This window comes from Mesocricetus auratus, unplaced genomic scaffold (genome assembly GCF_017639785.1).
Source record: "Mesocricetus auratus isolate SY011 unplaced genomic scaffold, BCM_Maur_2.0 Super-Scaffold_100009, whole genome shotgun sequence".
In the NCBI taxonomy this organism is placed as follows: Eukaryota; Metazoa; Chordata; class Mammalia; order Rodentia; family Cricetidae; genus Mesocricetus; species Mesocricetus auratus.
In genome coordinates, this window is record NW_024429193.1 from 12,270,596 (window position 1) to 12,291,796 (window position 21,201).

General features: G+C 44.9%; 1 protein-coding gene and 1 long non-coding RNA gene across 2 annotated transcripts in view; one reads left to right on the forward strand and one right to left on the reverse strand.

Annotated features, from left to right (window-relative positions):
• Nucleotides 1-21,201, forward strand: part of Samd13 (sterile alpha motif domain containing 13) — a 37,716-nt gene that overhangs the window by 9,444 nt on the left and 7,071 nt on the right. Inside the window, exon 2 of the mRNA XM_040751625.1 lies at nt 11,827-11,938. Within this exon, the coding sequence (XP_040607559.1) occupies nt 11,831-11,938 (108 nt within the window). The 5' untranslated portion in view covers nt 11,827-11,830. The remainder of the gene's footprint in view (nt 1-11,826; nt 11,939-21,201) is intronic.
• On the reverse strand, nt 1,647-21,173 carry LOC121142294. Its single transcript, XR_005879272.1, has 3 exons — nt 21,034-21,173; nt 11,782-11,948; nt 1,647-1,853 (listed from the first exon to the last, which is right to left on the reverse strand). It is a non-coding gene; the product is annotated as an uncharacterized LOC121142294 (long non-coding RNA).

Sequence of the window (21,201 nt, forward strand, 5' to 3'; positions counted from 1 at the left end):
TGTGAATTTTACTCTGTTTGGGCTGGATTTGTCTTAAAGTCCTGTAATTGCTTGAAGTAGGTTCCTGGGTGCTGTATCCTTTCAATTGTCTTTTCTAAGTTTTATGAGCCAGCACCAAAGCTGTGTTTGATCTAGGGCTGTTTCCTGGTCCTTTACTTAAGCAAGACCCTCCTGTGTACTATTCCAGTGCTCCTGAGTCATGAGGCTTTCCTCGCTGATGGCTGAGAAAAGGCACCATTTTTGCCCATCCATGATCTCCAATTATTTTTTCCCTCTAATACTTCTGAGTGATGTTTTTGTCCCAGCGTCAGAAATTCCACAGAGATGCTGATGAGAATTCTGCTGCACACAGGGAAACCCTGTGCAGGTCTTGAGTTGGTCTCTCCATGTCTTTCTCTCCTCCTAACTGTCCAGAGTGAATACTGAAAACCTTGTCTGGGACCTAAGTCAATAGTCTTCCTTTTCTTCATTCCCTTTCTTCAGGGTCACGACCCTTTAGGAACTATGCCCAATGTTTTCAGGGCCATACTATTTTTATATAATTTGTCTGCTTGTTCAGTTGTCTTATAAGACTAGAAGAGTGAACTTGGCCTCCGTTATTCCATTCAATCCACGTGGCCACAAATGGCTATCTGTAGCATTGGAGAGGGAAGAGTTAGATTATCATGGAGACTCTCTAAAGACGTGAAACAAAGTCTTACAGATGTGGCTGTGCATTATAAGATGTTTGGTAGCATCTGCAGCCTCTGCTATTGGGTCTCCGTTATACTAATCTCCATTTTGGCAATTAAGCATGTCTCTGGATACCATCAAAGGTTTCCTGGTGGACAAAATTATTCCTTGCTGGGAACTGCCAGCCATCCTAAGTGAATTTGTGTATGAGGAATATGTGACGCTGTAACTTCTAGGCATCATGACTCATTGACATTTTGTCTACTGGTCTTCTCTGCTTAAAACCGTAAAAGGACCATGAGTTTTTAAAATATTTCAGCCTGAAAAATTCTTTGCCTTCCTCCTTTTGCTTCTTGCTTCATATATTATAGAAGAAGGAGGAATAATAAAGCAAATGTTGTAAAATATTAACAATTTGGGGGACCGGTGAAAGATATATGAGATATTTGTACTACTCTTCAATATTCTTTAAGACTGAAATTACTTTTTTAAAAACACTTCATGAGAGTGAAGAAAGCCAGAAGAAAAGATTTGTCTCCCTTTAGGAAAAGGCTGCACTCTCAAACCAGATTAGGAAACCAGAGGCCAGCAAGCCTGACATGGAAGTTTGCGCTTGAGACTTTGAATCAAGTCACATGTTCAGAACACTTGGATTTCACCTTGATTTTGCTTATCAGCTATCAGAAGAATAACACTCACTTAATTTATCCCTGCTTTGACTCTCTTGACAATAAAGGAAAGACTGAAGTTGCAAGGATCAAAAGAAAGTATTGTGTGATGAATTATTCAGGGAATTGCAGTGGCAGTCATTTATGGTCCAAGTCGGGAAGCATCGCAGTACCTACTGTGAGTCATACCTACCTACTATGAGTCATGCCTTGTGCTACTGTCTTTACAAATATTATTTCATCTAAATTGCAGTCTTTGATATTTAAATGCATTACAGTATTTAACATGACTAACCTGGGGCCAGTGAATAGTTTTTATTTGAACATCACATGGGAAAGTGGCAAATCTGTGTTCCGAACTCAGCTGTTTGAAATCCAAGACAGGTCATTTTCCTCCCAGACAGGTTCTGAGCTACAATGGTCCTTTCCTCAGTCACATAAGCTGGAGTGAGTCTGGTTGTAGGCATTTTCAAGCAGACTTGTTTCAAAGTTGCGCTGGATTCTTTGTCATGGCTAAAAGAGAAGAGAAGGAGGATTGAAACTCTGGCTTTGCTTTTTCATGCATATTGACCTAACAGGGAAAGGATACGTACTAAAACATATTCTTGATATTTCTAAGACATTTTCATTACGTTTATTCATTATTCACTATGTGATACTATTTCCCATAAGGACATTTTCATATAATACTGTGACAGTTTTAAACAAACACCATAGAGGAGTTTTCTTCCTTGCTTGCTTCCTTTATTCATTCCTACTAAAACCTCCCAAACCTAAGTCACAAAACTCTTAGGTTTCTAATATGGATGCTTTTAAGATTTTGGTTATTTTGTAGCCGGGCGAAGGTGGCGCACGCCTTTAATCCCAGCACTCGGGAAGCAGAGGCAGGTGGATCTCTGTGAGTTCGAGGCCAGGCTGGACCGACAGCCTCCAAAACAATACAGAGAAACCCTGTCTGGTAAAACCAAAAAAAAAAAAAAAAAAGATTTTGGTTATTTTGTATCTGCATCAATTAGATGTTGGCAAGACAACAACCAAAGCTTCGAGAGTCCACTTGAACTCTTACTGAAGGGCAAGAGGAAGTGGTTTTGTGTTCATGATCTTCAACAGTAAAAACACAAATCTGTATGATAAACAAACAGAAAAATTGCCCAAACAGGAGCACTCATTCCACAGGAGGTGATATTTATATGGCCAGTTAGCATGGCAGGAGGTACTCAAAATGGCTTGTGACCAAGAAAATGCAAATCAAGTCACAGTCACAAACTCACAAACATTTAAAAATACCAGTCATTGTAAAGGGTATAGATCTCTAAGACAGCAGTGCTCCAGATTGCAGGTGTCTTTGGAAAACAGTTAATCCTTATTTTCTAGCAAACATTGTATACCTCAGTTATTCCATATATATTTATATATGCAATATATATTATATATCTCAGCAAATCCATATACATATGTATACACATACATACATATATATTGTTGTCTGTAAGAATAAATTTTGAGCCACTTAGGTAACTTAAAATTTTTCTAGAGGATATTTATGAAACAGATGAAACAGATTTCAGTAATGTATTTTATTTAACTATTTTATCAACATGACATTATTGAGATATTTTACATTTTGTCATGTTTTATAAACCTATTGTTTAGTTTCCATTTTTGTATCTCAAGTTGACCACATTTTTTTCTTGTTAGATCTGCATTTGGATTTCATATAATTTACAGTTGGAAAATGTATAATCATACACCCAGCCAACTGCAAAAATACTGATCTGTTGTCATCCTTTTCACTAGGCTGTGGGATTCCAGTGTTTACCATAGACGAGTTAAAACTTATTAATTGATAATTGGAATTAAACTTTAACTGGAGAGATGCAGAAGGGGGCATTAGCTGCGACTTTAAAAACAAGTGAGTAGGGCATTGAATGTCTATAAGAGAAGCAGAGAAGAGGCTTTGAGTGACAAAGGACACATAAGTCGAGGCTGTTGTCCATTTGAGTTTCAGTACAAGCCAAGGCTGTTTGAATCACATCTCTAAAAGAATGAACAGGAAGCTTGGAGAGTTACTTGCTTCCCAGAATGCTCATCCTGTGGGTTTGTGGCAGCTAAATGCACTCAACCCTTATTTACCTGAATATATCTACATTAAAACTATCCTGTCGATCTCTGAGCCATTCTCTCCTTTCCTGGGTCAAATTCTAGCCAGATCTCTGCTCGTTGATATGATGGGGGAGAGAGGGAATGGAGAGGAAGCTGTATCTCATTTAGTTGCTTAGTTCTTAGGTTTCTCATAAGCAAAAAGATCAATATTAATTTATTAGAAACAAAGTTAAATTACTTTTAGCCAAAGGCTATTTTAAAACATGGGCAAGGAGTAGGATAATTTGATTTAAAAATAAGTCATAAAAATAGTCAGCGCAAAATTAGAGTACATTTCTGAGTGCAAAAATAAGTAACGTTTAGAAATAGTTTCATGAATAGAGCAGTGTGACAGATAATATTGTCATAATCACTCGCCAGGGTCTAAAGTGTCCTTTCTCTCCTAGACTGGAGGAGAGATGTAATGGTTTTAAAAAGTTGTGACGTTCATATAGATTATATTTATCCACAGTGTCCTTGACCAGTCTTCCATTTGTGTGCCAAATACCTGAGAAATGCAAACTTAAAAGGAAGAGGTCTCATGTATCCCAGAGGTTTTAGTCACAGTCACCTGTCTCCATGAGGTAAAACACAGCATCATTGTGGTGATGAACATACCCAATGACAAAGTCTGTCAACTCATGGTGGCTAAGAAGAGACAGGACTTGTGCATGGCAAGATTTAACTTTTGTGTGACCCCCCCCAATGACCAACTAGGTCCACCATTTAATGCAATCACCTGCCAACAATGCCATAGAATTATGGATCTATCTGTGGATGAATTCAGTGACCAAGTTAAAGCTCTCATGGGCCAGTCACGTTTTGCATGCTTCAACACATGAGCCTCCGGGGACCCATGCTCTTCACATTGAATCAAAGCACTCCACCTCTGGTCCCCAGAGGCTTAAAGCCATCCCATAATCCAAGATGCACCCAGTCACATGCTGGGAAGACCCTTATTCTTAACAGTTTCAACACTGGTCAAATGTTCAGCCCAAAGTTTCCTCTGAGACTCAATGTAACCATTACCGGTGAGCCCCTGTGAACAGAACTTTAAAAATTCCATTCTTGCAATATACAATGACCCAGGAGACATTCCTAGTTAAGAAACGAGATATTTGGAGGCTAGAGATAAGTGAAACCGAAGTAAAACCAAAGCCTGGCAGGGCAAATATCAAGCCTGTGGCTTGTTCTGGGTAGAAGGCTGTAAGGTTCAAAGCCTATCCCTGCCGCGTGTGCCACTCACTGCCACAGCTCATCCTGGAGACTCTTGTTTTCTAGAGACATTCATTGTCTCCTTGGGGCGTCCCTTGTGTCTTTGGATTTACTACCATAGCCTCATGCATTTCGCTCTCTGAAGCTGCCCACAGGGAGTCCAATCCTGCTACACACTCCCTGCACTCCAGAAGGCTCCATGAGTCTACGGTTTTTCGTTTTACTTGCCTGCCAAACCAATAAGCCATGGTGAGACCAGAGTTGCCCTCCTACTCCAGAACTGTGATGACTGTGGCCTTTGAATCTTGGTAAACTATTCACTACATAGACTGGTGCAAATAGGATGTCCTGCAATTATTCCCTTCTCAAGGGAAAGTCTGTAGGATGAATTTACGTTTTGTACCAGTGACCATGCTTTTTCATGAAGTGTCTTCAAGGCTTCTTTCTTATTGCCCAGGACAAAGTATTTAGTTTCTTCTTAATGGCTAATCTCTAACAACTACAATTTCTTTTGTCCCAACACGGAACACACACCTTTTCTGGGCAATGTACAAGTATTTCAAATCCATCCACTCTGTCCTTGTTCCCAGTTTTCACTGTGGCCCTTCCTAGTAAAACATAGCCTTACAACAGCATCGATGCTAAGTAGCTACAAAAGGTGCCTCCTCTTGGATTAGTTAGTCCACCGCCTCCCATAGAGTCTCAAGGCACAGACAAGATGCAGACAAACTCTTTGCCAGAAGATAACCTGGAAGCCTCTAACCCATTTCCATCTTAGTCCTCATGCTGTGACCTTAAGAACTCAGCACTGACTGAAGTTTTCTCAGCTCTCTGAGACAACTTTCTGATTGCCCATCAAACTCTTCGTAGAGCATTCTAGAACCTCTCCAGCCTTTACCTCCATGTGTTTTCAAGTTCTTTCCAAAAACCAATACCCAGTTTTTCCAACACAAATAGTCAAATAAAGTTGTTAGCAACAACACCATTTCCTGGTGCCAGTTTTCTCTATCAAATACCAGACACAAGAACATCAGATTTCCCTGGCTTTACATTGTTCATCACCCCCACTGAATGGTTGAGGAATAGATTTATTACACAACCTACGGGAATATCAAATGAACATTAGGTCTTGAAAGATTAGTGTACTGGTCAGAATTTACTAAAAGAGTTCTCTCTCTCTCTCTGTCTCTCTCTCTCTCTCTCTCTCTCCCCATCCCTGTGTGTGTGTGTGTGTGTGTATGTGTGTGTGTGTGTGTGTGTGTGTGTGTGTGTGTGAATGATTGTCTCTGGGAACACCTTCACCAACATTCCCAGAAGTGTGAAATTGACAGTGATGATTATCGGTCATAACCTCCCAGAGTCCATAAATCATAAACACAATAAAATGTACATGAACTAGATTCTGAGAAAGTTTCTACTATTTTTACCAGCCTCCATGGAAAGAGAAATGGAGACTTTTTCTGCCAGCACTTAAAATTATGATGTATTGCTGCTTGATGTAGTGAGCAGCACATTAGTCTTATAAAGTTATGATTGTGCCAATATGAAAAAGCTCATAAAACTTACCATGTGTCTGCCAGTTTAGTGTATAGCTATCATGATTGTTAATTAAATTATTTATTTATTTAAGACAGGAATTAAAGGCATGAGCCACCTCCACCTGGCTCTTTATCTCTTCCTCTTATTTATCCATTTGTTTATTTATTTATTTTGGTTTTTCAGGACAGGGTTTCTCTGTATAGCTTTGGAGCCTATCCTGGCACTCTCTCTGTAGACGAGGCTGGCCTTGAACTTAGAGATCTGCCAGCCTCTGCCTGCCGAGTGCTGGGACTAAAGGCGTGTGCCACCAATGCCCGGCTCCTTATCACTTCTTAAAAATGAGTTATTTCACTAAGGGAGATGTGTTTTCTAGTGTGAATCATTCACTCATGATGCAGTTTTCATTGGTATAGGATGTTTCTAAACATATATGTCTGTGAGCTAAATAGTGAATAGAAACATTGACTTGATAAGGTAAGAAAATTGAAGACAAATTCTGCCTCTTACTTTCTTGATAATATTTTGAATAAAGCATAATATACATATACATTTTGAAGAGACCATGCCTATAAAATGCTCAAGTTCATGTGCATTTTCAGAGAAAGGCTCCTCTGTGATTGTAAACAATAAGGGTCAAAGGGACCATGACACACATCTGTTTGCTGTCTCATTTTATCAGTGCAGAACTAAGATCACAATGGAACCACCATCTCTGAAGTGTCTTGAACCGTGCCATTTAAATCTCTTCTGGAATCTGATGTGTGCTTGTGATAATATATGAAAAAATGGTAATTTATAGTGGAATAAAGTTGAGTATCTTAGGTTTGGCAGCAAAAAAGTCATTGAAGCAGGCATAGTACTTTCCCAGCAAACAAATAGCCATGTAAATTCACTCCCCAAACGTACCCAGTGTCAGACACCATGTGGTCTTGAATCTTGCTTCTCCATATTCTCTTGCTGTCACCTTGAACCATGCAGTGCTGCCTGTGAAACTGTTGCTGATGTCACTGGAAGGCCTGGCTTAAAAGCTGGGAGTTTGGCGTAAGAAATGCCTTTTAAAATCACCAGCCTTTAACTGTTCCAGTCAGACAGCTAACTAGGCCCTCTGTTGCGTACATCCTAATTAGCAGTGGGCTTACCCCTCTGTTCCAGTATTACTTGGCTGTTTCTAACTCTGGTTACCTCGCATGACTGGCACCTCTCCAGGAGCAGAAACTGGGCATTCTCTGTCCTTTCTCCCTGCATCTAGGGCGATACTGAGAAGACCATAACTGTCAGTCAGTAGTTTTATAAACGATAAGTGTAATGGAAAAAGCATAGGTTCGTATTGAAGAATGTCTGGAATGAGCTTTATCTGGGGTGACTTCCTTCACTGTTCTGAGCTTTGTTTTCCCACAAGTGGGTGGAAGTTTCCAGCTCAGATGACATTTTGTGATCTATGACACATGCATCATACTCTGATTTCAGTCCATCTCATCCAGCAAGCTTTTCTGTGGCCACCCAAACCTGTGATAGATGCTGGTGGACAACCATGATGAAGTTAACAGGCCGTTCTTCTTAGGAGATAAATAGTCCTGTCTTGTTATATTTTCCTAAATCATCCCAGTCTTAAACTAGACAGATCATTAATGTATACTGATTGGTTACTAACCCCTTTTACCCTGGGTGGGTTCCCTCAGCCTGCCCATGAGAAAGTAACAGTTTGTCATTTTGCCCCAATACTTGTGGCACACCACCAGCAGTTTTCACCAACCTTTCATTTTTCTACAGCCTTTCTAGTAGTCAAAAGCATTTCAGAATCGTGGAAGTGATGATGTTATAACAACCCAACAGGAATCCAGAGAGCTTTACATATCACAATCAAAAACCCATTCTTTATCAGGACTGGTGGCTATCCGAAGTCAACCATAGGACATATGAACTCAGGTGTTTTTTTCCAGGCACTTAAAAGTCTGTTCAATGGGACTCTGCTTATTGCTAGAAGTTGTGGGGATATTTTGTTTGTGCTCTAACAAATAAGCCTTGCCTGAAGTTCAGAGTGTGGAGTTAGCCATAGAGGCCAGGCAGTGGTGGCACACACCTTTAATCCCAGCACCAGGGAGACAGAGGCAGATGGATCTCTGTGAGTTCAAGGCCACCCTGTGCTACACGAGATGGAACCAGTCTAAAAGAGAAGCAGCCAGGCAGTGGTGGCTCACACCTTCAATCCCAGCACTTGGGATCACACGCCTTTAATCCCAGCACTAGGGAGGTGGAGACAGGAGTGATATGGCTGGGCAGGGAGAGGAATGTAAGGTGGGAGGAGACAGGAGCTCATTGCATTCTGTCCACCGAGGATTTGTAGGGACAGGATCACCCCTTTGGTCTGAGGATTCAGTAGAGGTAAGAACTAGTAGCTGGCTGCTCTGCTTCTCTGATCCTCAGGTAAGCTTTATTTGTTAAAACACAAGCAAAACATCACCACAAGGAATGAGGCTATTAGAAGCCTAACAGACTTGTTAGATTAGCAAAGTCCCAAAGAAACACTCTTCAACCTGTCATAACCAAGAAAAGGAAGGGAAGCATGGCCTTAAAGAGGTTCCTTGGGTATCATCTCATCATTGTTTATTTTACAGGATGATGAAATCTCAGCACCTGGGTCGTTACCCCACCAGCAGTGGAATAACAGTGTACAATTAGCGCTGTGAAAATGAGTCCCTTCTTTCAGTACATAGCCCTTGTTCAGTGATAGGAAGGCATGCGTGCAAAAACACTCAGGCTGTTGTGATTGCGTTGCTGGTGTTTTGCTTTGTGTTTTGTCAACTTGACACAATCTGGAGTTGTTTGAGAAGAGAGAAAAACAACTGCAATCAGCCCATTTGTGGCAACAATTGAGACAGGTTCATGGGCGTTTTCTTGACTGATGATTGATCTCAGAGGGCCCAGCCCATTGTGCGCGGTACTACCCCTAGGCAAGTGGTCCCAGGGTCTAAAAGAAAAACAAACCTAAACAAGCTGCGAGGAGCAAGCTAGTAAGCAGCACTCCTCCACTGCCATGCATCCATCAGGCCCTGCCCTGATTCCCTTTCGTGGTGGACTGTGGTGTAGAAGTGTAAGCCAAATAAACCCTTTCTTCCCTGTGTTGCTTTTGGTCATGGTGTTTTGTTCACAGCTATAGAACAATTTAAGGCGTAGGCATACACAGCTTACAGACTCGGGTTAACTCAGGAAGGAACTGTTCTAATTAGTAGGCATTGGTCTGAATGTTTGTAAATTAAGCACCACTGAGAAATGAGCAATTACATGTCCATTGGTCAGCCACCTGCTCCCTTTTCTTTAAAAACAGAATTTGATTGGCTTCCTTGTTTGGTTGGCTGGTGAGTTGGTTTGATGTAGTAGTTATTGTTTGTCTGTAATTGAGTGTTTAGGTTCTTGCTTTGAATGAAACATTATGTCTAGACTCTGGCCTTTTAGATGTGTGAAGACCTACTGGGCTCCCTCAAAGTCTAGGCATTTTGTTCTAACTACAGCAAAGATCTTTTTAGCTTGCATTGAGTGTTGAGCCTTCCCAAGCCTGATTCCAGAACACTCTTCTTCTCACCGTGATGGGGGTTTCCCATCAAAACCTCTGTCTCCCAGATGACGTCCAGCCCCCTCCTCTGCTTTGACGAAAGCGCAGGGGTGCTGTCTCGGTGAAGGTACCACCATCATTTAGTTTTGTGGCTTGTCCACCCCCTCACTCTCTGTGTCTAGTCCAGCGCTGAGCCTAGCTGATTCTGTCCATTGAGTAGTTAGTCCATGGTCCTCTTCTTTTTATAGCTTCTACTCTGGTCTGAATCCTTTCCTTTTCATTGTCACCATTCTAGTCTGAGATCACAGCTTCTACAGAGATCACTGCAGTCAATTTCTCATTCACATCCTTTCTCCCCTTCTCATCCCTCTTCTATACTCCTCAAAATGTGACTCTGACTAGGTCATCCCCTTCCTATGAGGCCATTTACCAGCTTCCCATTTCTCTTAGTAAAAGTATGGAATCCTCCTTGTGGCCTCCAGACTGTCATAGCCCTTTGGATGACTGAATCCCTACCACGGAACTTGGAGTAATCTTAGCCTGACTCCTTTATTAACTTCTGATGGCCTTTGAGACCTTGCTTAGACCTTGCTACTTGCTAGACTGATGTGTCACGGCAGGCACAGTGTTCGTGTCCTTCCTGGCCTTCTATGTAACTTACAGCTTACATCTACAGTATGCTGTTGACCAGTGTCCACTCTGAAACACTGCAGGGCGCATGAGAGTTGCTGTGTCTTTTGCTCACAAATGTATTTCTAGTTGGAGAGTGGAGGAGGCCTTTGTCCTGAAGGACTTCCGTTAAGCTCATGGGAATTGGCCACAGGAACAGGAAGGCTTTGAAGGATTTAATCAGAGAAACAATGTGATCCGATGGTCCTTCTGTGAAATGCCTTGGCTTGGGTCTAGACAGATGCTCCTAGAATGAGGTAGAGTCCCAGGGACTGCAGAGCATTGCTTTTCTTCTCTACTGTACTTCGGTCCCCCTCTCTAAACCCAGGGAGAAGGGTTGCCCAAGCCTCTCACACATGCCTAGTCGTCATCTGCTAATCACTGAAATTCATTCATTCTGAACGATGGTGCCTGACTTCCTTAAGCACACACTCGACACTTGGAATAGTACAGTGAAAACCAGCCCAAGTTCACGTGTGATTTGGAATAACACAGTGAGAACCAGCCCAAGCTCACATGTGACTTGGAATAACACAGTGATAACACAGTGAGAACCTGCCCAAGCTCATGTGTAACTTGGAATAACACAGTGATAACACAGTGAGGACCAGCCCAAGCTCACGTGTGACTTGGAATAACACAGTGATAACACAGTGAGAACCAGCCCAAGCTCACGTGTGACTTGGAATAACACAGTGATAACACAGTGAGAACTAGCCCAAGCTCATGTGTATCTTTGCCCCACATCTCTTTAACCCAGTATGGAAGGTGCTACAATGGTAATTTGAATGGAGTATTGGGTCTCGGAGCAGATTATAATTTAAGTACTTCCTAGTGGTGCCAGGAAGTGCCTTCAAGCAGAGGCAATCCTTGAGTTGGTAGGAGTGGTAAGGATTCATCAGATAGAGAGAGACATAAGGAACAGGGACAGAGTGCAACAGAGAGACATGATCTATTGAGAAATGGCTTTTTCTCTGAATTGGAAGATGTGCCTTAGAGTCACATGGTAAAGTGACTATTCATACTGAAATGGCAGTAGGAACATTAAGCTTTAGTCCACCAAAAATGACTGGATCACTCTACATGTCTTTGGCTTTAAAAAAAAAGTATTTGTGGGAACCATTTTCATTAAAGGTCAAATACGTCACTAAGAAAGCATTGACTACACCAGCATGAGTAATGGTCACAAGTAGCTACGACACAGTAGAAACATTATGAGTTCTTCTGTGGGTAGGCTGGGATAGGCCCTGAGGGGAGCGAGCACCAGGCTCCTAGTCAGCTGGCTCAGAGCAGCCCTGTGAGGTGAGGCGAAGCACATGTCCATACCCGCACGTGTGCCATCCTCTGACAGCTTCCACTTGTATTTTGCAGTCCCATGGAAAATGGAAGGCCTCCCGATCCTGCAGACTGGGCTGTGACAGACGTCGTCAATTATTTCCGGACAGCGGGATTTGAGGAGCAAGCCAGTGCTTTTCAGGAACAGGTAACCGAGGCTGGGGAAACACAGGATGGCAGCTCACACCCTCCTCACACTGAGGAGGGAATGTAGAGGGAGACCAGAGAGCAGTGAGGGGGCAGAGAGGCAGGAAGGAGGAGCAGGAAGAGAGTGGCAGCCTGTGGTTCCTCCTCCAGAGGAAAGCCAGCCAGCGGCTGGAGCACAGCGGAGAGAGGCAGCCTCAGCTCGTCTCAGTGGGAGCCCTCGGAAGGACACGCTCACAGGTGAGAGGGTTAGTCCTGTCTTCCCCGCAGACATGGGAGGAAGCAGGCAGCAGGAAAGAGACAGACAGACAGACAGACAGACAGACAGACAGACAGACTCTGCAGAGACACACAGCCCTCTCCACAACACCTGACTCCAGTTCCCAAGGGACTACTCAGCCCCGGTGGTTTGCTTTTGCAGGTGCTCATCAAGGTAGAGCCTTGGGTATTGAGTCAAGTTCAGGGGTGTACGTGCACGTGCATGAGCACGAGGGTGCGCGTGCGTGCGTGCATGCACATGTGGGAGCAAGTTACTGGAGTTCTTTGAGTCTTTGTTTTGCATCTTTTACGGGATTCTCCATATCTGATACACAGAAATGTTACTCTAACAGTTTAAAGGAAAAATATACAAATTGCAACCCTTTGGCACAGTGTTGGTGTTAAAAAATGTTAACTTCTTTCTCTTGGGCCCAGGGTTGACTTTAGAGACAGGGAAGAGCTGGTAGGTCTCTTCCCCAGGCGATTTATGACTCCATCCAGCAGGCTGAGCCAGCATTATAGGAAGGGCCCTCCTAGAGGCAAATGGGGGAGACCTTGTGGTCCACCTGTCAGAACACAAAACTCCTATCCCTCCTGCCACGGAGGCTGCAGTTTTCTAGGCATTAACTTCATTGGGTCATAATGTAGTTGAGAATTAGAAACTGAAGAGTGTGTCCGGGTATCCAGTCTACATGATGTTCCCCAGAGCTTATTAGTACAGCCCAAATTCAGATAAAGTCACCTCTTACATGCCCCCTCGCCTGTCTCTTCAAGACTGTTTCCTTCCAACTTGATCCTCATACACGTGTCACTGCTCACTAGTTCGGATCGTTTGCCAAAATAGAAGCTTTTAAGTGACTTTACAGCCACTACAAGAATTAAAACTGGAAAGAGCATTGGCGACAGCTGTGCACGTGTAGCAAAGCAGGATGCTCCCAACTGCTGGCGAGGGTGCGGAATGGATGCACCTACCAGGATGCAGCAGTCTCTCTCCTGGGTGTTTACCAATGGAGAGTGAAAGCATGTCTGTAAGGAGATTTGTATGAAATTGTCGCTAGCAGCCTTTTGCATAGTTAGCAAAAATTCGAAGCCTAGATTTAGAGTTGTATACAAAATGAGTATGTAAACAGAGGTGCATGCATAGTGGAGTACCACCCACTAATGAAAACAAACGAATTCCTGATACATACAATGGTTTAGATGAGTCTCAATAACATAATGATTAAGGAGAGAAGCGTTACACAACAGGGCTTATGCCAAATATGCCCATGTTAGATTTTCAGACTGCTAAAACAGATCAGTAGTCAAAGTCAAAGTCAAAAAACAAAAACAAAAAAACAAAAACAAATCAGTGCTTGGGTGTGAACAGGTAGAGGTGGGGGATGATTTATGAAGGTATGTGAGGGAATCTTCTGGTGATGCCAACACTCTGTGGGTTGACTATGGCTAGAATTTTAAACTGTGTGCACATGCGTGTGTGTGTGTGTGTGTGTGTGTGTGTGTGTGTGTGTGTGTGTGTGTGAAGGGTTAGTGTATTGGTTACTTTTACGTTGCTGTAATAAAATACAACTTACAAAAGAAAGGATTTATTTGGACTGTGGTTCCAAAGGGACGAGAGTCCTTCCTGGTGAATAAGCATGGCAGCAGGTGACAGACTTGGCGGCAGGAGCGGGAAGCTGATGGCTCCTGCTTGAAACACATACAAAAGCAGAGGTAGCAAAAAGGAAATAGGAAGAGACTGTAAGCTTGCAAAGCCTGCCCACAGCGCTATACTTCCTCCAACAAGGCCACACCCCTGACCGTCCCCAAACAGCGTCACAAACCAGGGATGGCGTGTTTAAATACCTGAGCCCATGGGAGACAGCCTCATTCAAACCACTACAGTTAGGTCTAGAAGAGTATATGTCACTGTCTCCTGACCAGGCTGTGGACTCTCGGTGTCTGTACTAGCGCCTGCATATACTGGCTTGTGCAAGAAAGCTGAACAGTGACATGAAACTGAAGATTTGGGGGGAATGTATTTAACGAAGTAAGTTTAGAGAATTTAAGAGGTAGGATATAGGCGCCCACAAAACGTTATTTTTCTCATGTCTGAAAATTATTTTATATTAAAATTCTAGTGGAAAATAACAGCTTGGCTTGGAAAGTAGAAGCTAATCATCTAGAGCATGTTTTATTTTGTTTGTTTAATGCTATGATGGCCGTTCGTGTCATTGAAATTGAGTAGCTCCCTTGTAAAATTAAATTTAAGTAATATTGTAAAAGGTTCACAAAAAAAAATGTCTCAGATGAAAGGTTCCCTGGCCGGGTTCCCAGATGCCCAGAGGCCTTTCCAGGTTGCAGTTTTGCTCAGATTCCTGCCAGACACCCCACACGAGGAGACAGCATGCTCTCTGGGCCTTACAGACTCTGTACAAGGCTTTGCAAATGAGATGGAGCATCACAGAACTTAGCCAGGCAGGGGCACTTTTCCCAGAGAGTGACCTCATTCTGGCACGGGGGACTCTGAGAGGTAACCTGGAGCATTTCGTGGAGAAATCCCTCACAATATCGCTGTATCTTAGTCTACCCACTGTGGAGCTGGGTAAACAAATCCCCAGAAGACGGAGCAAGTCCTGAAACCCAAGCTCCTTCAGTCACGCCAGAGTAGCTCAGTGGGTAAGGAGAGGCCCTTGAATTAGTCTCTGGGGGCGACTCACTTCTTTCTGCGGCTGTGACAATTTCATTCCCATCGAGGGACTCACAGGGTGTCACTGAATGGGCCAGGGTGGCATGCCATGCCATGCCATGCCCTGCTACGATATACTCATGGGCGCGAAGGCAAGTCCTCTAGTACATTTGTTTATCTGCATCTTCATCACCAGCGTCTCCTGGACAGTCACCCCCCCCCCCCCCAGTCAGAATTCACCAGTTATATCCTGACATGAACACTGAAGGTCATCTGCAGCCTAATGCTATGCTTTTACAGGCCCCCTGTTAGGTTACAGCAGCCAAGAATCCGTAACAAAGCGGTAGGAGCCGTGCATAGACAGGGAACAGCCACTACCCGCCCGTTGAATGAACTGGTCCAGCCTGGGAGCATGGCTGCCGCTGATTCGGGAAGCCACTGTTTCAGGGCTGGTTCCTGCAGCCTGCATGTCTGAGTTCCCCCAACACCCACAGGGAGAACCTAATGATGCCGCATGTGATGATGGGAGGAGCCAAGGCCATTGGGAGGAAACTAGGCTTAGATGAGACCCTAAGGGTGAACCACCCCCTCGGCAGCATGAAGTAGGGCACTGCACTACACTGCTCTACCCCACAAGGGTGGCTGGCCACCTGGGGTTGACTAGCCTCTTACTATCAGCATGTGCACCTGCTCCCACTTAGCCCTTAGAGCCTGAGGGTTCCCTGTAGTTCAGGAAGAACCTGAAGGTTCCCTGTAGTTCAGGAATTTCTGTCAGGGTCTCTGATAAGCCTTGCTTGAGCCGCAAGCACATCATAAGCACCACCAAGAGGAGAATCTAGGCCACGCCCACCCTGCCGTCATGGCCGAGTGTGGGTTCAGGCTGCATTCTGTGTGACTAGGAAGGTTGTTCTCCCTGGAGCCAGCTGGCGATGTCTGCTGGGGACTTCAGCCGGGCGCGTTAACATGGATGCTCAAGGGACATGGTGGTTAGTAAAAGTGAGGGAGAAGGCAGGGATGACTGGACGCCAGCACCATCTCTCCCACAGCCAAAGTGCCTGTTTCCCGTGTATCCTAGTGAGAGGCATGAGTGGGGGTCACGACCCCTGGTTTATTTCCTCCTAATTTCTTCATGCTCACTGGGTGACCCTGGGACGTTTGCTTTGCTGGGACTCAGATTCTACACAGGATGTTGTGTTCAGCAGCAGAGCATTGCCTTAGCTCCTCCCGTGAGCCCAAGGTGTGCCGTCTTGAGACAGGTCCTCCTGAGCATGGCTTCCAGCGGCCCAGAACAAGATGAAAAAGACACTTTTGGCTTAGTGATTTTTTTTAAGTGAGTGATTAAAAAAACCTGGGTTGCATGGTTTTTAAGATCAAAGTATGTCAATAATTTTATTTTCTTAAGAGCTTCTGAGGGACTGTTTTGACTAATCTCAGCAAAAATACCTCCACCTGCCTCAGAGCATGATGATGGGGTGCACTTTGTGAACACTTTCTGGTTCAAGCAATGTCATCTGTCTTTACAGTGGCATTGTCTGTGGCACGTCACCACTCAAACTCTAATCACAGGTCACAAAGACAATCCTTCCGAGTGCTGTTTGGTCACTTTGCTTTTCGGCTCTCTCTCTCTCTCTCTCTCTCTCTCTCTCTCTCTCTCTCTCTCTCTCTCTCTCTGACTCACGTGCACTTACGGTGTGTAAGGAGAAGATGATGTTCAGTCTCTGTCATGTGGTTCAGACCTGCAACGTCCCCATTCGTATGAGTGAGTGAGTGAGTGAGTGAGTGAATGACATCAGTGATTTTATTTCTGGAACACTGTGTATCTCTGAGATCACTTTCCCCTCAGAATACCATGACAAAATAACATGCAACTCAAAGCAGCACATTATCTTTCCTCTATTACCTTTCCCTTAGGCACAAAATAAATAAATAAATAAATATGCCTCTTATCTGAAATACCCATCTGGTGAATTCATAATTTGAAACCTGAAGATCGGACGTTCTTTTCAGCCCGCTCATTGCGGCTAACATGGATCAAATTTTTGAGAGTGCCAACTCGATCAAGATAAAGAGAACTTTGTATGTCTGCATGTTGTCAGCTATACTACCTACCTCAAAAGGGAGTAGCTAAGGGGGAAGCCCGCGTTAACAATCACGAGCTCAGTGTCCAAAGCCATGCAACTGCAGTGTCTCCCGACAGGAAATCTAGACTCACGTCCTTGTGTGCAGGAAGTGACCCAAAGAACCCGATGGATTAAAACGGCAGCAAATGGAGAAGGGTTAAACGAGGCAGAGCTCCCCCAGGCTGTGGGAAGGGAGGGGATCAGAACCCCTGTGTGTGGAAGAGCCAGGCTGTGGAGAAGCTGCAGCTTTGCATCCTGATGATAGGAGCAGAAAATGGCACAGCCACTCTGGAAACCTGTTTGGTGGCTCTTCGGAAAGTCGGGCATAGAATTGCCACAACTCAGCCGCTCTTCAGCAATAAGTGCAAGGCCACCACAGCGTCAATCACAATGACCAGGCAGAAAGGGCCCGGGTGCCCATGAACTCGTAAACAGGCAAACACAATGTGGGATGTGCACAAAACGGACTATTATTATTCATCCATAAAGAGAGATGAAGGTCAGCTACAACATGGGTGAGCTTTGAGGACATGCCTACTAGTTGTTATATATATATATATATTATACCTGTATGAAATATCTGATGTAGACATTCACAGATACACCAGGAGATTGGTGTTCACCAGGAGAAGTTTATGGTTGGAATGATGGAAAAAATGTAAAAGTAGATAGTGGTGATCACTGAACTACATGGTAGGAATGATTATGTTATTACTATATACTTAGACATGGTTAACATCGCATGTTTTATATGATATAAATTTAACTTAAAAAGTTAAACACTTGCATCTTCTAGGTATCATTAACCGGTGAGTGTATGTGTATATGATATGGTGGGGCACATATGTGGAGGTTAAATGACAACACTGGGGAGTCCATCACCCCCCCCCCCGACAATGTTTGGGGGAAAGTGCCTTTACCTGCTGAGCCACCTCTCCAGCCTACAATATAAATTTTAATTCAATAAAAATTTCTAATGTAACATTAATCATGGTATATGATGGCTCAGATGGTTAATAAAATTTTCAAATATTTTATTTTGAAAATTTGAAGAAAGGGCTGGAGAGACGGCTCAGAGGTTAAGAGCACTGGTTGCTCTTCCAGAGGTCCTGAGTTCAATTCCCAGCAACCACATGGTGGCTCACAGCCATCCGTAATGAGATCTGGTGCCCTCTTCTGGCCTGCAGGGACGCATGCAGGCAGAACACTGTATACATAATAAATAAATCTGTAAATAAAAATGTCCTCTTTTAAAAAAATACAAAGGAATGATCAGGGCTGTTTTAAACTGTGTTGGAGACATAGGGAAGGATTAATTGTATGTGTTTTCGTAACCAAACTAAGGCATGCCCAGATATCTAGAACAGCGTTATGGTGGGTGTGTACCTGCAAGTGTGTTCATGGGAGAGATTAAAATTTGATCACCTGTGTGGATGAGCCTCATCTAAGCTAAGGACAACGCTGGTAGAACACTAAGGTGGAGCGTATCCTAGTCGACACTGTCACGTGACTGCTGGAGTCAGCTGAAACACGAGTCTCAGTCGAGTAACTGTCCTTGTCTGTGAGGGGCTGTCTTAATCCATCCTTGTTTTAGGAGGGGCCAGCCCATGTGGACACTGTCACTCTCTGCACAGAGTCTTGGACTGTCCAGGGGAAATAGCTGAGTCTTTATGCAGGTCCGCAAGCAGCCTCCCTCCGCCGTTTCTGCTCCGAGGTGTACTACTTGGGTCCCAACCTTGACTTCTTCAGTGGAGTGTAAGCACATACACTTTCCTGTTCTAAGCTGCTTTTAGTCGTATCGCTTTATCACAGCAACAGAAAGGAGGAAGAATGAGTTTACCCTGTGAGGCCTGAGGTGTCTGTCTGTCTTCTGCCAGCAAACACTGCAGCTCTCAGTTCCCAGGCCTTCAGGTGCTAAGCAAGATTTGCATCATCAGCCATTCATTCCCCAACCTCAGGTCTCCAGATGTTTGAATTCACACCACCCGTTTCCTCCGAGTCCCGTTTATAGTTCAGACATAACTTATGAACCCACATTTGGCTCATTTCCTTGGAGGATCCAGTGTATTCCGTCTTGGGGAGACATCTAGGAGCTTCGTGATGGTTTCTCTGTTTTGTTTAACTAAACAGGAAGCAAATTCTGCTTCGAGTGAAAGGGAGGGGACAGAGGTTTAATTAGAAACTAGAGAGTTAAGAATGGCCACAAGGGGCATGGGAAGGAGATGGTTAAAACCAAGTCCAGTGTCTGCATTGTCCCTGCCCAGCCGAGGTGGTGCAGTGTGTCCTCTTTGTGGCTTGTCCCCTTGTCGGCAGCTCTGGGTCTAGGAGCTGCAGGTGCAGAATCGCCGGCTCCTCCTGGCGTGGGTGTTTGTGGCCAGGGCACAAGAAGGCTATTCGTCGCCCAGGGCTGCTTTAGATGATCAGTGAAAGAATGGCTCCCCCTGTCAGCCACGGGCGTCACACAGGGGTGAAAGGGACTGAGAACAGTGCAGAGCATGGCGTGGAAGTGAAAGGCTGATTTGTAAGAGCACAGAGGGAGGGCAGTCAGGGAGCATCGAGTTGGTGCTCAGGGCTGCTCAAGGCTAGCTGATAGCGTCTCGGGAACAGGATCTAAATATAAGTAGACCACCGTCACACGCAGGTGACAGCGTGGCAGATGGCGCAGCCATTTTCTCCCTCACAGCAACAGTCTGGTGTGGTTTGTGGGGGTGATCAGCTTCACTGTATCTCACAAGTCCAGGGATGGACCCTCTGCCTTTCTCGGTGGTGGCAGCTTCCAGATGCCCTGGTCGCTGGCACCAGCCACTGGCAGGAGGGAAAGCCAGGGGGTGGGGTGGTGAACACGTGGCAGCTTCATCGTCTGCCTGAGAGAGGCCGCTCCACCCTTCCCACCTCAGGCCATACATAAGTCAGTCGCACACTGCGACGAATTGCAGAGAAGTTTGGGAAATGTGCAGACGTGGGTGGGTGGTGGGGTGCTCACTCCCCGCGGTCAACTTGACAGAGCCTAGAATCACCTGGGGGATAAGTCTCAGGGTGCACCTGTGGGGTTGATCTTGTTTGCGCTGACCGGGGTAGGGAAAGCCGGCCCCTGAAGGTGGAACCGTATGTACGTGAGGCCAGGGGGCTGAGCAGCACCAAGTAGTCCCCGCTGTCGTCTTCCTGATCGTGGCTGCCATGTGATCACCTGCTGTAAGTTCTGCTGCCTGGACTCACCCAACAGTGGGAGAGGACAGAGCCTTCTCCTTTAAGTCACTTTTATGAGGGCATTTTTGCCACCGCAGCAGGAACGGAATCAAGACAGGTGGTGAACGCCCCTGCTATACTCGAGCACCCCCCCCCACTGCTGCCATTTCTTCTAAGTAGTATTTGTGGTTTTGATATTGCTACTTAGTTTCATTCTTAAATACAGAGATAAAGTTCCGAAAGGTCCCCATTAGCAGATCAGCTGGAGAGCGCACTGAATGAGGAGTCAGCTGCCGATGCTGTTCCCTCCACGTGTCCTTTAAAATCCCTGCTTAGATCTGCCTCCGACCCAGTGTCCTTGCTTGATGAACGAATTTTATTTTTTCTTTCATCAGAAGGATCTTAAAAATTACAACCCCCAACCCATCACCCCCGTTGTGCCAATGGAGATATTAAATAACAAAGGGCAGGGGCCGAGAAGCTGTCCCAGCGGTTAAGAACACTGGCCGCTCTTCCAGAAGACCCAGGTTCGATACCCAGAACCCACATGTTTGGCTCACAATTGTGTGTACTCCAGTTCCGGGCGACCTGACACCCTCTTCTGGCCTCCACAGACACTGCACCCAAGTGGCACACAGACCCATATACAAGCGAAACACCCGTACACATAACACAGTAAAATAAAACAATTTAAAAGACCACAGGACAAGTCACCGTGACACCCAGGGGGGCACCGAAAGCATCTGCCCCCACAGCGACCCAAAGTGGATGTTGGGTCTGCTGGTTTGCGGCTGTTACGAACACGGCAAGTACTTTTTCTCTCTGTTAACAAGATGCACTGTGCTGACTTATTGTGAGCGTGTTTACCTTGGGATAAGTTAAGGTCTCTGCGGTTTTCGTTGATCCACCTCAGGTTTCCCAGCACTGTGAGAACAAGGCAGGCCTGCAGCATCAGCCTAGAGTCACTGGCTTAAGGTGATGACCTCATAGTCACCCCCCTCCCCCAGTGAGCAGCAGAGGCAGGGTGGCATGTGA